Source organism: Hippoglossus hippoglossus, chromosome 5, assembly GCF_009819705.1.
Source record: "Hippoglossus hippoglossus isolate fHipHip1 chromosome 5, fHipHip1.pri, whole genome shotgun sequence".
NCBI lineage: Eukaryota > Metazoa > Chordata > Actinopteri > Pleuronectiformes > Pleuronectidae > Hippoglossus > Hippoglossus hippoglossus.
In genome coordinates, this window is record NC_047155.1 from 13,093,264 (window position 1) to 13,111,373 (window position 18,110).

The 18,110-nt window shown below is 38.9% G+C and overlaps 1 protein-coding gene across 1 annotated transcript in view; it reads right to left on the minus strand.

Annotated features, from left to right (window-relative positions):
- The window catches only part of ca16b (carbonic anhydrase XVI b), a 94,187-nt gene that overhangs the window by 28,989 nt on the left and 47,088 nt on the right, over positions 1–18,110 (minus strand). Inside the window, exons 3-5 of the mRNA XM_034586302.1 lie at positions 16,051–16,230; positions 9,150–9,298; positions 2,164–2,259 (exon numbers count right to left, since the gene is read on the minus strand). Of these exons, the coding sequence (XP_034442193.1) occupies positions 2,164–2,259; positions 9,150–9,298; positions 16,051–16,230 (425 nt within the window). The remainder of the gene's footprint in view (positions 1–2,163; positions 2,260–9,149; positions 9,299–16,050; positions 16,231–18,110) is intronic.

Genomic DNA, 18,110 nt, shown 5'->3' on the forward strand with positions numbered 1-18,110 from the left:
AATCTGTTCACTCTAATTGTGCTTTTGATGCTTTGATTTTTACGAGACATTGACTCTGACGACTTCAAAGGCTTCGTGTCCTTCTGTAGCTCTTAGCTCTTGCTAACCAGTGTGACCTCCACAACTCGCCAAGGCCTTTTGGCTGCCAGCTACACTGTGCTGATTCCCTCCTTATCGGTTCGCTCTGCTCTTAATTATTTGCAATGACTGAACACTAACAAATATTGCCAAGTCCGACATGTTTGCAATATTCCCAATGTCCTACTTAAGAGACGAAACTGGACAAAACAGTGGTGGGACACGGGGACCAATCTTCCCTTGCTCAACATTAATTCAGGTCAGTCAGAGGAGAATAATCGTGTGGAAGTGAATGCTGAATATGGATAATATGCACACCTTAGAGCCCATTAATAGGCCTTTGGGGAGCATAGGAAGAACACTTCTCATTGATTAGAAATGGTAAATCTGAGCCAATGTGTGTGTCCGCTTAAAAAACCCTCACACTGTAAACTGCTATTCAGCGGATTGTGTACGGTGGTACTAATTGCAGTAACCAATAGGGTTGTCAGGACCCAGCAGAGGCATTTAGGTCCTCGTACACACGGTTCATCACTGTCTAAGAGTAGACCTACATTGCAAACACCTGTGTCCCCATTCCAGCCTCCCTTCGGCGAGATCCGACCCTTGTCTATATACTATTAGGCTGAAAGTAAGCGAGCATTGATCCCCTGTCATCAATCGCAAAGATAGCGCTAATAGAAATAAAGAGAGTAACATGGAGAGGGACCCTGAAAGTGTCATCGCTGCTGGTGTGTGCTTTTCCACGGTTCATAAATCTCGGAGGTGTTTTTACAGTTAACAGAAATTAGGACCATTCTTGTCCATTAAGTGCTTATGTGCACAGACCTTCAGGGGACAATTTGTAGTATCTCGGGAAAGCAATCTGCAATGTGCCACAGAACAAAAAAACTAATCAGCAGCCAGGTGAAAAGAAAATGTCCTATCACAATAAAGGTGTCAGGGATCATTTCTAATAAATATTTATCTTTTAGTGACCTAAAAAGCGTATTAATATTTAAACTTTTTCATAATTGGACAAATACATTCCCAACTATCCCAGCAAGTCATAATTGCCTCGCTGTTTAACAACATCCTTTTTCACCCTGTGTGATTCATAGTTGTATTTTCAGGGCGCACTTTACTTTTTCCTCAGTTTCTTTCAATCCACTATTGATTTACTTATTTCCCTGGTTTCCTTAACTAATTGTAGCATTTGGCAGTAAGTGGTTCATGTTTAGAAAAAAAATATTTATATGCCTATTAAAAAGGATACTTTCCTTTTGGGTAATACTACCAACAACTAAATGAAAAACCATTACACAGACGTTTTCCTCAGATCAGTGCATCTCATCTGAGAAAACTAATCACTTAAGGTTGATTGGAATATTATTGGTATTTGGTCATTGAAGAAACATGTTTTTTTTCTCCTGATGATGGTTCTGTTTTTAAAGTCAGGAGCTCATCGAAGTGATAAGAATTCAGTTTGAGGTGAACACACAGAATCCCATTGCATTCCATACGATAGTTGGTGATATATTTTAACACACAGACGTTGCAATCACTTGAGCCCTGCTCTCCGTCTATGCCTTAGGCTGAATCTAAAGACGAACGACATGACTGCTCCCCAAAAGTGAAGCCAGATCTAGTTTCATCCCCTGGGGGCTGGCTGCAGTATAAGTAAAAAATCCTGCCTCCTCCATATTAGTTGTTTGGACATGGATCTAACTAAAAAGTTAAAGTAAGCCTAAAATTAAATGTTGTTAAAGAGGGTTTCTGTCCATTTACCTACATTTTTGGTAAATTTGGTTTCTATTAGATGCTAAAAAAGGGGGTAAAACATCCGGATTGACAGGTAAGGCAGACTCTCAGTTGGTTGAGCATGTGTATTGGCTGGATGTTGATAGTGCAGCTCCAAACCACAATCACTACTGTGCTGACTCAAACAAACAAATTATGTTTAGGTTCATTTTGCACAATGGGGGGAAGTGGAGATCTGCTTCCATCTTTATATAAAGTCTATGGGCAATGTTCTGTGGGTGTTTTTATGTAATCATGATTTTCTTTTTATAGTTGTCGTGACCTCCATTCTTGATGGTACTTTACCTCGAAGAAGACGGCCATGGCAGCGATGATGCGTCTTTCCTTGATGGCAGCGCTGAGACTGTCAAAGTCATCTGAATTGTAAAGGTAGATCTGCATCTGTGATGGGAAACAGAGCATAAACAGCTTGAGAAGTGGACAAGGAGAACGAACGGTCCTGCCATCAATCACTTGGACACACGGCTGAGGAGCTGATGAAAAGCTGTTTTGAGGGGCATAAAAGAGGGAGTATTTATCACTCTCATCAATCTCCCATAATCTGTGTCATTCCTTTTTGTGTGCTGCCACTCCTGGAGGATGCTGAAGAAATACAGCAGGCCCATTCCTCAGGGCGACTGTCCTCACTGAGGCAGTCATGAGCTGAGAGGTGGAGGAATGGGCTCTTTTCCTGTGGGGAGATCTAAGAGAATGGTGTTCTTTTAATCATTGCACCCAATTATATTAAATCATCCACAACATCGCTTCAGATTTCTCAACAAAGCTCAGGTTGTTTGGGTATAATCCACAAACCATCAGAGTGCACCATTTACCTGCATTGCACTATATATATATATATATATATATATATATGATTTTCGTTTGTTCTTTCGTCTCATAGCAGACACATATAGTGCTGATCGAAATCAGTAAATGATTCTAAAAGTAGCAATTGGACCTGTCCATCATCTCACTGTCGTGGGCCTCTTTAAATTGAAAAAGCCTTTCATGTCACTGAAACAAGTTAATTGGCAATAAGAAAAAGGTCCTAGATGTTGATTTAATTAAAATCCTTTTTTCTCTTTCAAAGGAAAATTACGAGACCCCCCCACCGCCCCAGTCGGCTGTGCTGACAACAGATGTAAATAGTGAAAGTAAATAAGCGCATAAATAAGCATGGATCCATTAATGTGTACCACAGGCCTGAACCAGGTACAGAGTGACTCAATCCAGATAATTTGAGTTAATCAGCTTCCTTCAGAGTTCCTTTAACTGCAGACTTTAATGAAGCTAATTTGTTGTCTGAGAACTCAGCAAGAAAGAGCACTGGCCATTCATCACCCTTCAGATGTTATTAACTACATTACCCAATTAAGCTGCCCCCCCCTAAGGCTTAATTTACTCACTGGGATTGGCTCATGTGACCCGCTCTTGTTAACACCACACTTTGGAAAACGTGATTATCAAACAAATGATCAATTATCACTTAACATGTACAAAGCAGCCAATAAAACATAAATGTTGCCAAAAGCGATTTGAGTCACTCGATTGCACGCTTCATTTCACAGGATGTTATTGAGATGTGATGTAGAACCACTCGTTTGGAGTAAACTTCTTCCACAGATGATGCTGAAAGCAGTCGATTTTAACCAGGTTTTGAGTTGATTTTTAAAGCAATTAACAGCACTGTTCTACGGCACAATGTGTTACAAGATACTTTTGAAAATGATGAGTACCCGTAATCAATGGCAGCTTGCAAAAGACCAGAGGGAGCAGGTGGAAGCTAAAAGACAACAAAACATTATTTGAGCTTTATAATTTACCTCCAGTTTTCTCTACAGAGCATAAAGCCCATGAAATCCACATCTATCGAGCCGCTGTTTTGTCTAAATTCAGTCTATAGCACTCCTTTCCTCAGTTTCAGGCGCAGAGTGAGTGCAAACACGAGTGCAGAAAACTGCTCTGCATTCCCAAGTCCCATTTAAGCACAAACAGGTGAAAAAACAAAGTCATGTTTGGCATGATTTCCCCAGACAACAAGATACTGAGGCGAGACAAGAAAACTACACAAAATAAGTTTGTGTGTGCAGGTCTTAGATTTTTTTATCCCAGCAGCACAAATTTACTCCTATTTTCTTTCTTTATTCTGTACCACTGTGCTACCACAGTGCCTTGTGTTTAACAGGTAAACCCGTCTGTAACACATGATGATTATCTCACTCACATCACCATCCACCTTATTTCTTCCATTTGAACACCCTACAAAAATCCATTTCAAGAAGAATTGAGTGTCGCAAAATCACTACAGTGGGTTTCACATGAAACTCGGTGTTTCACATATTACCGGAATGGAGAGAGGATTATGGGTCAGTAAATATAGATAGACCGTATTTATTACCTCTGACAAGGAGGCGAGGTTTTCATCGGTGTTTGCTTGTCTGTTAGTCAGCAGCATTACACAAACACTACTGAACAGATTTCCATGAATCTTGCTGGAAGGAGGCAACATGGGTTATGGGAGAAGTTTAGTGCGGATCCAGATCAAGGGATTTTGTTTTTTCACTTTCTTTAACATTGCGAGATGAGGGTTCTTCCAACATTGTAGTTGATTTTGTTGAATAATTCATGGTTCTTGATGAAAAAAATAAATTCTGAGTGGGTGCAATTTGCTGCAGATCAAAATAAAAATCTGGATCTAGTAAATTTGAATAAGGGGACTGTTGGGCCTTGGCGGAGGAATACACTCTACTAAGTACCATTCTAGTTTTAAGTTGCATTTGTTTATCTGTTTGATTTTGCAGAAAATGATTTCCAAGAAATTCTGTGGATGGTTGGAGCATTATCCAAGGAAGAACTCATTCAATTTCAGAGCTGATCTGAAATACAGGACATTTTTAGCCTTGGCAGAGGTATTTAAACTCCAAGTGCCCTTTGAGTTGTTATTTCCAATGACAGCCACACAGCCCAATGTCTGTATCTGAATATGCTCGACGTTTCCTTTTCACATTGACCTAATTCTGGCAAACATCTGATAATACAATCATTCAACAGCAGAGTGGAACCAAACAAATAGCTGGTAAATATACATTAACGCCAAATGTGTCCATATATTACTGTTGCTATGACGGCTGTTGCGAGTTACACATCATAAACACACATCATTCTTCAGATATTATTGCATACAGCCTTTACCAGCCACTCCATTCCCACCCCTGACTTCAGTAATTCCATGCTCCACAAACCTCGACTCGCTCAGTCAGGGGTGTTCATTAGTTTTCATGTTTTATTTTCTGTTTTTCAGACGCGTTTGTCTATACCCTCAGTGTATTTGAGTGGTATTTTCAGGATTAGGTTGTATTTACTATGCGCGACTGTATTTCTTGTATTACCAGCACATTTTGTTATGCCTTATGTGTGGCAAAGCTGACGACTGTGTTTTTCAATTTACAGTGTATACGTGTTGTTAAACCAGTAAATATGTTTTCCTTATTTGCTGGTGGTTTGTGTGTCTGCAAGGGCTTTTGTTAAAGTTCAGTGTAACAGGCTTTCAGCTCCGCATCATCTCCATGTCTTGACCCTCGCTGTAAACTTAACTCTCTGATGCAAATATGCTTCCAGTGCTTCTGGAGCTGTTCTGAAATGTACTGCACTCTCAGTACACTCACTCCATACATCCGCGGCACTGTGTGCAAACGCGTACCCTTCCCAGGTATGATTTGTAATTCATGTATAATTAATCTAACCTTGGTGACACCCTAATATATTATTAGAAAAGATCTCCCTATGGTGCCCCGAGGCAGGAAAAATTCACTGCTTCATTTTTCATTGTGCTGTTTGAGCGAACAGGTGGTCCATCTATTGATTTCCCCTCTTTACTCCCATGAAAAAGACCGTTGTTAGATTAATGTCATGTCAGGAGCTACAGGCCGAGCACGCCATTGGTGTTTTTCTTCTTTTACATCCCCGTGTTACACATGCAGAGCGTATCCATAGCACGGCACGGCAAACTATAGTGTATATGTATTTGTTTGTGTCTTCTCTTTCAGCGCAGGTGGGATCAACGCTTTGGAGTTAAATGCTTTATGCAGTGCGGTGTATGCGACTCAGGGCCGACTGTGACTCATTTGCAGAGGAGACCATTAGACAACAGATTGGGAAAAAAACAGTCTCTTTTTAAGAGACAAATAAGCCCTGGAGCTCAACCTTCAAGGTCAGGCTGGTTAACTCTCCAAGAACAAAACATAAAACACAACAAAACAAAAGCTGGTGAAGATCAGTGGGTGCATGGTGCACAAATATTTAGAAACATGCAGAGGTTCGCTGCACGCCTGGTGTCAGATGAAATATAATCTCAAATACATCAAATCCTGTCAAGGCATAAATATGAAAAATTAAAATGCCACATCTTACAGCAGGGAGCAGTTAAATGGCCGAAGGCTAGAGCCAACATAACCAAGTTCCCTGTAAGATCATTCATCATTTCATTTCACTGTTTCACCCTCTAGGCTACAGGGTGAAATAATGCACCATGTTTGATACATGTAGGCTGGCTTATTGATAAAAGAGGATTATTAAAAAAAAGCCGACCTCCCACTCTGTGCTGTTGATTTTTGAACAGAAGGTAGAGCCAGGTTTTTTTTTTCAACTTAAAACATTGGGGGGGTTAGGTGTTTTTCCAACATTTGATTTCTCAGAGAATAGTTTATTGATCTTGATGAAAAAAATCTGACATGTTTAGAGAATTGACATTTAGGAGTGTGTGCAGTCTAATTAATAATCTGGATCTATAGTGAATTTGAATGTGGTTTTATAAGGGGACTGTTGGACCTTGGTGTCATTCCAGTTTTCCCTGCAGGTTTGGGGGAATTGGGGGAATTGTATTGTGTATTTAAAAACCATCTATAATCCTATGTATTTTTACTTTTAGGACATTATTTTTTTACTTTTAGGGAAATTAGAGGATATTTTTTGCCAAATCACGTTTGTGTTCACATGTACAAACAGGCAGGGATGTTTCGTATCATGATGTTCTTTTTTTATGTATTTAAAAAAGCATGATCCTTTTATATTTCAAGCACATTAGCTTTAAGAATCATAGAGAGGTCAAAGCAAAAAAAATGAATTCTTTACCCAAAGACATTCTAAGCTGCAAATCTACCGTATACATCTCATCTATAAATGATGCATCTGGAGGGCACACTTTACTTGTTCTTGCTCAGCTTTTTTCTAACAGCTGCTCAAATTGGTCATTAAAGTGAATTCCATCGTCTTATTTAGAAGCGCACCATCAAAGGAGCCATATGCACAACAGCTTTATAATGGCTGTATATAATCCGGTGCCCTTTAACACTACGCTGAACACAAAATGATGTGGCAAAAAATAAATCTAATTACTCAGCCATTCAGCATCAAAAAAGCCGTGCCTGCAGTGAGGGCTCCAAAGAACAGGGCCAAGAAACAAACGACGAGGACTCGAGCTGTGCGCTTGGAGATAGGACGGAGACACACATTGACAACCAGTTCCTGTTTTCATACACTGTTGTGTTTACGCTAATTATATGACAATAGAGAGGGCGAAAACGTTTTTGTATAAAGCCTCAAAAGTATGTAATAATATGACACGTTCACATATTCATTTTAGATAGTTAATGGAAATGGTATTGTAAATGATAAAAACAATTTTTTTTAAATTGAAAGGCACTAATAAAAATTCTCTGCACCACATACAAAGGGTGGGATTTATGCTTTAATCCACAAAACAGAATAAATAAAACCAAAAGGTTTCGGTCAGACTTAATACCCTTTATATCTGTGCCCCGTTATTTTTTTCCAGCTTTTCTTTTATTACTTGCAGTCGGTTCTCCTTTTGTTTTTTCTGTCTGTTCTTTGTCTTTTGTCAATAATGACATTGGTGAATCTGATTTGATTTTGAGCCCTAAAAAAATTTCAAGGACGAGAAAAGTACAAACTTATGCTTCATTGTTCATTTCATTTAAATTCTATAACAAAACTTTATTTTCCCCGCAGCTTTTCAGGCAGCCTTCATTGATGTGATATCCTCGCTACAGAATCCAAATAAATGAAATATGTATATTATTTTCTATTACAAATTGTGCTTCTTGAAAACTTCCAGTCTGGAGGTTTTAATAGGGCATGCTGGGAATATAGTATTTCACTTTCATAAACTTTCATAAAGGCACTCGCAAGATCGTGTTAAAACACTTGTGCCTACACTTCCCACACTTTCGGGTCTGTATTATCTGCAGTCTCTAAGCATCATCGTTCAGCATCCTTTGAAAGCTGGAGTTTACCTAAAAATAGCTAATGACCAAAGTACATTTTGTTTTCTCTGACAATCTTCAGCCCTCAGCCTCCCTGAGAGGAGCTGGAACTGGATTTCAGAGGCATTAATGGGCTGCCTCAGTTCTGCATCAACTCTCTGACATTACGAAACCTGTGAAGACTAAAATACCCGCAGAATACTTCAAGCACCATTGAGTCTGTGCCAGAATTCAGTCAATTCTAGAAGGTAAATGTCTTGCATTTCATTTTAGCATTAAACTTAGAATACGTAACTTCATCTACGAGGGGTCTCTGGATCAAAACGATAACTAAATACCTAATGTGTCGACATCGTGAATGAGCTTGGGATCAGGGGAGTTGTTGTCTTCAACATCATTGCTGATGAAAATCTACCTGATGCGCCTCAGGTGCCAACGAGACAGATGAGGTAATGTAGTGAAGTTTTATTCATGCAAATAGTAATGAATGATCGTGGTCCATTATGAGTGACCAATTAAAACAGTGGAAGCAAAAAACAGCAGACTGGCTAACTGATTAGAAGTGTGTTTTTCCCCTCGCCATCGTCTGCCCCTGAAGTTGTAGCAGACACGGACACAGCCACGTGTAAAGTTGATATGATGCAATTAAAAGGCGACCAACATGAAACGTCCCATTACCTTGAATACATTTCTCTGGGTTTTAACATTGTTGGAAACATTGTTGGATACTGTAAGTACACAGGTCAACAGAATAAATAACATAGGTTTGTAGTTTTTAGACATTTAAATGAAGAATTGTTGCATATTGCATCTTCCAAGGCTTTACTCAAATGGAAATTTCCAATTATATATATCTATTCACCTCATAGTTCAGGAGATATCAACTTGTCTATAAAAACTCATCTGTCTACTCACTACAGGGACTTGACAACTCTTCTTCATTCAGCATTGACCCTCAACAACCCACATTGCACGTTTGTCAAAATGTAGTGTAGCAACAGGATGTTTTACCTCTACAGGGAACCTCCTGCCACCGAGGCTGTGCTCAGAGCCTGATGATCCATTACTCTGGCCCCAGTGAAACTCCATCTTCTCAGCCTTAAAGCGGCCTGGCAGTCCAGCGCCTCTTACGAAGTAGTCATCCTTCAGGAGAACGGCAACTGGAGACAAAGAGGAATTTTTTTTTTAAAAGAGGAAGATGCACTCAGAAAAAGATGGAAAATTAAGTATATTCATGCAACTGCAGCAAAATGGAGATTAGTTGTCAGAGCACTGACTCCACAGAAACCCAGAGCAGTTGTGGCTCATTGTTTTGTTCGACGCTCCCATTATCTCCAGATCAGAACTTAATTCTCATTATCTAAATTCTCATCTAATTTTGCAATGACAGCTCAATTATCTAAAAAAAAAGGACATTTGAATTTTGTGACGCTCCTATTTATCCAGATCCTGAGATGAGTTTGCTATCTCTAACATCATCTAAATATTGTCTATAGTAAAATGTCATTACAATTTCTACTTTCTCCATACATGGTTTAATCTGTTTATTAGTCGCTGTTGCTCCCTGTGGTATTTGTCCCTCTGGGCTTATTAGAAACATCAATGATGAGATCCAAACTTGACACAGTAGTTCCGGTCTTTTTAAATACAAGATGTGTGAACCGTGTAAACTCCACATTTCCTTTTCTTTTGTTGACAAAATTGGATTTTAATTAAGCTGCCTTGAACACGGACTAATCAATGTGCTTTTATCCTTTCATTAGAGGCGATTTAAAAAGGAGCTAAGAAGCTGTAAAATCTCAAATGATCAGGACTTTGGGAGGAAGTGAACATTGCCGACGGGTATTTTGCTACCTGCCGACCCACAGTCTGACACGGTTTGCTCCTTTAAGATCCTCTATGCGGGGGAATCGTTTCATCGCTGGATACAAAGTCAGTGGTGGGCACAATCACAATGATGCCACTGATGTCCCGTTCAGAGAGAGCACCTGCCAGCCTCCTCCTGTGGCCTTCACGTTCCATCAGTTGACTGTGGGGTGCTGTGGTGAACAGCTTCAGACAAAGCCATTCGCTCTTTAACTTGTTGCACGGTTCACTAGGAAGATATAATGGCATTCACCTGCTTTGCTTGCTTTTTGCGGGGCTGTAATGACATTGCTTTTGACTGCATAATAGAAAGCCTTTTTTACATTTTCTCTTATGCAGGAGTATAACCAGTTTCCAGCCTGCTGAAAATGTATAAATGATATGCTGGGGCAGAAAAAAATGAGATTCGGACATTTTTGTAGCATTTTTACGTCTTGTCACTACCATTTATTCATATATGATGAATGCATTGCAATATTAACTTTAACTGAGTTTTATTAATATGTACAGATGAACTTTAAATGTTTATGTGCAAATATAATTCAAGTCTTTATGTGAATATTAATATTGTATCGCATTATCAGGCCCTTCTTGGGCTCTGACGTAAATATACCATTAAATTGTGCAATTTCACAGACTTTCAAATGATATGTCACCTCAAAATCACTTGCTTATATAGCCTCAGGTCTCCATCATTAAACATTTGCTGTGGAAGTATTTTATTTTTGTGAGAACCTTCTCTGAATACCAATGCCCACAGTTTTGGTCTTAAAACTAAACCTGAATATTAAGAATAGCAAAACGATTTCACCCATGCCACTTTACTTGTGAATTTGATATTTCAGTCAGGTTATTCACGTACAGATGATAGTTAGTATTCAATCTGTGTTTTTTTTTTTTCTTCTAATATTCCTTGCCTATAAGAAGCCAGAGATTTAGGACATTAAGTATTAGAAACGTGTCTCCACTGTTTGAGAAAATGTGAGAAATGTGCATAAAATTCAGCCAAACTGAACTCTGACCAAAATGTTATAAGCATAGACATCTCCATATCAATTAAAAACCGTAAGATTACTTGTCTTTGTGAGGATACGTCAACTTTGTATTTAACACTTTAGGCTTGTGATCGTATCAGAATCGGCTATTTAGTCTAAACATTAGGTTTAATTATTTGATATGCTGCAGCTTTTATTATTCATAGGCTATTAAGGCTACTCAGTGCACTGTGGCCCAATTAGTTCATCGAGAGATGATGTGCAGATTTTTGTTTTGTTGCTTTGGTTGAGCCACACTAATTTTTCACCATGCACTAATGACATTATGCAACGGCCTCTGAGAGTTTTTAAACAGACTCAGACATTAAAAAATTCATAGCAGATAATGTCATTAATCTTCTGTTGGAATAGTTTTCCATGTGCCAACAGCAATTGGATTCACTTTAAAACTTCAGATTGTCTGTTTCCCATAAAAAAAAAAAAAAGAAAATGTACCCAAGTTCATGGATTTGAATTTGAGCTGTGTTAGTTTTCCATGACATCTGAAAAATTATTATAAGATCATCATATTTCTGATACCCTGGCCGAGGTTCCATGTTAATGTATGTGTAGCCCTCTGCCATGTCTACGTTTGACATCATTAGCCAGATTAGACCCGTTGCTCTGTCGGCTGATCCCCCGTGTTATGGGGAGATTTAGTTGGCGTCTCTGGAGAAGGACAGCCCACTTTTAATCATATCACAAAGCGAGAGGATGTGAATGTACAAGCAAACACAGACTGTCAGTAAACACGGGGCGACATGATGAACAGGCAGAGAAAATGGATGAAATCAAGGCAAGGGAAACCAGATCCCCTCTTGATGGATAGCAGAGAGAACAGTACAGCAAAAAAAAAAGAAGAAAAAAAGACAAGTGTGAGATCCAGGGAAAACCGAGGGAAGAGACGAGGAGATCTGAGGAGAGGAGAACCTTGTGTGATGAGGGATGAGCTGAGCCCCTGTCGTGAGGCAAGAAAGAATCTGCCAGCAGTATTAACGTGCCAGTGCCGCTTAAGCTGATGTCCCACAGCTTGAAGGAAAAGGTCTTAGATGCAGGAGATTTCCAAGACTGAGAGCATCAGGTCAAAGTGAAAATCAGTCCACGTTGGAAAGACCTAGCCATCGCATGAGGATAATTGTGGAACTCGCTTGCAAACATGCAAAAACATTTACAGAGATGGTAATGAGTCTCAGACATTGCTGTTATTGATGTAGTGTAATCCTGTGTTAAGCACAAGGAAAGTCAAGGATAGAGGATGCTGGCTGGCCCTGGGAGTCTCATTAGAAATGCAGCCCTGGGTGTGTTTGAACCCTCCAACAGCAGAGCAGGAATTAGAAGCTTAGCCAAAAAGACCTTGAATCACAGCCTGTGAAAGAAGGGGAGTATGTGTGAAAGTAAATCCTTGATCAATGCAAATGTCTCTTGGGGTCCTCCGATTCCTCATGAATTTGAGTTGTTTGAAATTTTATGAAGAATGTTTTACGAAGGAATGCAGCCTGAATGGCGGCCAATCAGCTCGATCTCAAAGCGGGTTAAGTCGCACGGGACCATTGCAAAATCAATCACAATGAACTTTTAAGATCTGTTCACTCAGTTCTTAATTACAACATTGACTTTTAAATAGTGTGAAGTTAAAGCCCGTCTGAGCAGGATTTGAGCGCTTTGATTTCAGCGCCCCCTAGTGGCAGCCTCAATAGAAATACTGTGGGACAGATCAAGCGTGGTTAACTTCAGTATTTTAAATTTGCAATTTTCTTGGATTCTTTCAACAGACTAGATTGTATTCTTGAAAATTGGATTTTATTTGTAAAACATCCGAGAACATGAAACACAAGCTATTTTCTCCTAAAAAAAAATCCAAGTTGTGAATCCAAATTCCGAGAATGAGGTTAAAGTACAGTCATTTCTAATGAATGGAGTGAGCGCCTGTTCATTCCAAAAAAATTCAATTCATTGGGCTTAATAACTGACAGTTATAAGAATGAGGTCTGAATTCCGTTGTATTATCTTGTACAATAGAATAAAGGCTTTCATTTCGTTTTGAGATCTTCCAGACAGAAAGGGCATCAAAGCAAAAGCCCCCCCATCGTGCAAGGCGGTAAGGTGTCGGACAAGAGATACCAACTTTGGAGATTTTTAACTCTAACCGCAAGCAATACTGATGGGCAGGAGAAATGTAGTTGGGGAACTAAATTTGATCAAGATTAAAGAGATATGAAGGGAATGTTCCAACTTTGATATCTTCTACAACTGTTTCTAACTAGGGTATGGTGAGAACTAGAGTAATAGTGATCAATTTTCCTCAAATTTAACCTAAAAGTCCAGATCAGGGTGGATGTCCCATGCTGAACTCCCACAACAGCTTCCACGATCTAGGTTTTATCTCCAAGACTCGCATCATAATCCCTTTGCTCTTCATTTGCGATGTAAAAATGTTCCACTCTTCCACACAGCCAGAGCGATAAAAAGTGTTTCCTGTTCATAGTTAAGTAATAAAATCATAGCGCACCACAGGGTGTCTCTCCTGCATGGCCACTGCTCTCAGACATAATAGAGGAGGTTGTACCAGTGTCTGCTGAAATGTAGTTTAGACGATTTTGCTTACAGTCGGCAGCAGAGCTGAGAGCACTGGAGCAGTGAATAAAATAGAGTTGTGCCGCTCTTCACTCCATTTCTGTCAACCTTTTTTTTTTTACTAGTTAAAGCCAAGGTTTGTGAAAGTTCACAGTATGGCATGTTGTTGTCTCGCATTGCATTGTTTACAATGATGAAGTGGAAAAAGTGAAATGATTTAACTGACATAATGTGACTCCTCTTGACAGATGATCAGGCATCAAGCTTATAGGCTGCAACCCCCCCCCCCCCCCAAGAAAAGGCCATTAAATCGCGGAGATGGGCAAATAAGAATATAATGTGTGAAGTATTTCAGCCAAGCTATGAAGAGTTATTTCATGGTTGAGTTTCTTTATGCTGAATAAAAAAAAACCCTGATAGTTGACAGCAGTCAGGTGTTAAATGAATCAAGTGTCAGTAAGACCTCTCAGCTCCTAAGGGCCACGGTGCATTGACGACCGCACAATGACAACAAAAGGCTTGCATAAAATTAGTCTTGTTTGACGTCATCCATGCAGACGTAACAACAATTCCAAAACAAAAGGCTGCCAAGGAGGGTGCATGAAAAGGGGAGAGTGACCTTGCTGCAACACAAAACATATCAAGGATGCAACAAATCGTGATGCGGAAAACAGAAGACGATTTCAAAGACTCATTTGGAGAAGAGCGTCTAGCATTCAAAACTTTTAAATTCTATTCCAAGAACATGAAGGACGAATTCCTGTTGGAATCAATAACCAACACTGTCTTAAAGAGAAGCATCCTCAGACAGGTGTACCCACATTTTAAGTGTGAAGTGAATCAAATGCAACATTAGAAATAAAGGTTGAGCAAAAGTTTGTTCACTGCTTTTGACCTTGTTCTCAACTTTGGTTGCTGCTCTACCGTCTAAAGAGCGGCAGTACATCAATCAATCAATCAATCAATCAATCAATCAAACCCTCCATCCATCCATCCATCCACTTTAAATGTGATGACACGTCAGGAACACACATTATATTCAAACATACAGTACATTGAATCTTTGTAATGTAGTACTTCAATCAAAACTATATGTTTCAATGTAAAATATATTCCACTGGTCATCTCATTGAAATTCCAAAAGAAAACAGGAGAAGTAACAAACTGTTCTATAACAAACCAAAATAAAAATACTGGTTTAGGACAAGAGGATATTGAATGGATTTCTGAAAATCATGAAATGAATTTTCTAAATATTTTGCTGGCCTCTTCTCAGGAGCCTTTGCATGATAATATTTGTGTGGTAATGTGGTTCCACTTTCCTGATTTCCACAGTGTTTAACAATCTAAAATTCCCTCTGTACTGCATGTGCCCAAAATTACAGCCAGCCTTGTTGTTTTCCATCTTTGTAAATAAGCAGATGAAGCGTTGCGCCGTTGTCCCAGTGGCCTTGGTTGTCATGGAGGCTAACAACTCTCATTATGATCATACGCAAAAGATGACACTACTCGGAGAGATACTGCACCAAAAGCAGGGGAGATCAATTAAGGTCAGGGTTTTCACACAAATAGCCCATGGATTTGTTGATTAAAAAAAACAATGTGGCAATAGTTTGAAATACCAGTTAATCAAGTAAGCTTCACAATGTTTCTGTAAACAAGGCAAACAGGCTGTGTACAAAGAGAGAAAGTGAGAGCAGTGCACAATGAAGGCAAATAATAGAGGAATTATTAAAACCACTAGTTTGATTTAAACTAGGGTTGGTTGGATAACACTTTTTTTTATTATCATAAAGTGAATATATATTGCAGAGTGTTAAACTTTCTGGATATTTAAATATGTTTATGGATCAAATTACTACATTGTTTTTATGTCTACAAGTACGTGAATTTAATACCTGAAAATCAAAAGGGACCTTAACCGATTGATACAAAAATCCAGTAAGATCCTTTAATTCTGCAACACTGCCTGTGATGGTCACTAACAACCAGAGATAATATGAGTTAAAGAGATGAACCTTGAACTTAACAGTTGTGTTGCACCCTACACATCCTGGTGAAATTTGAAATAAACAACAAATCATAACCCCACAAAGAAATTAAAACTTGAGATTTTGGTGACCTATGTAATTCAATTAATCAAGTACTGTGATTTAAATTGAATCTACAGACCATTCATTTTGTATTTATCTATTTTGTTATTTATTTGTAATTAATTTGTTTAAGTCTACAGACCCATTTAATTCCGTCTTTACATTTCTACCGTCTCATTGTATAATCAGCTTATATTTCAGCTGTGAAGCACTTTAAACTCCACTGCAAAAATGCTAAACAATACTACTACTAATAATAATAATAATTATTATTATTATTATAATTATAATAATAATACATTACTATAAAGTTCGAGTGACTAAAGAAAACAAATTGATGCACACCTGTCTTTCCAGTGTTTTTCATGGTGGTCTGGTTGGAGGACTCAGCGCTGAATTTGTCGAACACCAGCTCCTGAAACTCCTCTGAAACCAGAGTTTGTTCATCTGTAATGTCCACAGGTGATTGGTTTTTCGCAGCACATTCTGGATATGAGGTTTCCCAGCGTCGAGGTCCATGGTTTCCTGCAGAAACAGAAGACACAAGAGTCTATAAAAAATGTAGACCAAGAACCCCAAATCACCATAGTGAAAACACTGACATCATGACTGCTACAGCAGCAGGGAGGTTTCTATATGGCTATAATGGAAACTGAGAAAACGAGGACAATGACTCTTTCATATTAATTCGGCTGCAGGGCCCTCAAAGCACCAAAGCATCTGGAAAGCATGTAAACACAATGGAAATTCATCATTCAGTGGTAATTGTCCATATATGATTGAAATATCCAAACAAGGTATATTCCTGCAGCGCTACACCTAGCATTAAGAATGGGTGCAGAATAAATACATCTGTGTTTAAATAGCAAAAGAAATACACCATCTACGCAATTCAATAGAAAATACTCCACTTTAAACAATTCATGTGCAGTGTGTGCTTCAAACCAACTTCCTGTAGAATCCCCATCCACTGTCTGCTCTTTTAATCCTCTATCCCCTACAGTAGCGCTTCTACAAAGGAATAATTCACAACCGACAGGGGTCCCCTTGATCTCTTCTCGGGTACAATGGGCCAATGCAACAACAAAAGCTGAGGGATCAGGGGAACAAGGAAGCATGCATGGAATTTAACTTTTCTGGGTTAACACAATATTTATGATCCAATTCCCCGCAGATATAGGGCAACTTTGCTACTGGCTCATGAAAAAGATATGTGAACTCCTCTTCACGACAACACCCAGGGATCAACGGTGGCTTTATGTCATGCTATGTATAAACACCTTGCAGCCAAAGACACTGTGCGCCCTCGTGCCTCAAAAAAAGACAGCGTGATTCAGGATTATTTTGAAATGTTTTTCCGCGTCAACCAGAGCACAATCATAAACATGGCTGTGGGGTATACAGACATATAAAGAGTATTTGTTTCATCCATCTCTCCACTGAATATGCCCCTAAAATAGGAAAAGAGTGCACCAGGAAATTCCTCTGTTTTGTAAAGGGACTTAAATTAACATCAATTGTCTTCTAAACACCACCTGAAAGATTATGGAGTTATCAGTTCTGGATTGCAGGCAAATATTGGAATGGATATGAACTGCATTTCTGACTAATGACTGCATTAGCAAGCAGGATTAAATTAGTCAGTCATGGCTTTAGACTTACCAATATGTCTGTACCAGAACAACTCCAATATTCCATGCCCTGGAACAGAGCCTATTATGAATGCAATACTAATACTATAAGGCAGGAGAAAGCTGCTTGCACATAAGGGATTTCTATAAAGTGGCGCGTGCGTTTGCCATACTCAAATAGAAAGAGCTTTGTGTACAAATTTATCTGTTAAGCCTTTATGTAAAAGGAAAAATCAATTCTCGGCCTTTCCATTTGATTTGTGGTTATTGACACCGACGATACTTTTATTAAAGGTTAAAGCAAAATTTCTATTTTTGATTCTAACACTGCAGCCAATCACCCCCAGTCGTATAAACACCCTGCTTCCAAGGCTAACCTTGCTGAGAATGAACACCTCAATCAATATGTGAGAACCAAATAATTAACATGAAGACATAGCAACTTTGAGAGATAGGGTTACTACAGTAGCTTCAAGATTTGCTAGACATCGGCTACCTTGACTAAAGCCCAAAGCAGGGGTTCAGAGAAAGGACAGCAGTGTTGCATAGTTCAGTTGAAAGTATGTTGAGCTAAAGTCACGAATAAATTGTGAAAATAACAGTAAAATAAAGGTCTAGCTTAAATCTGGAGTTTTACAGCCAGAACACAATATTGTCAAACACTATCTGATATCATTATCAGTGTATATCAGCCAATATTGCAAGAACAACTATGCATGTTGGAACTGAAAAGTTGAAAAATAATACAAAAATCTGGATCCATAGGCCAATGCG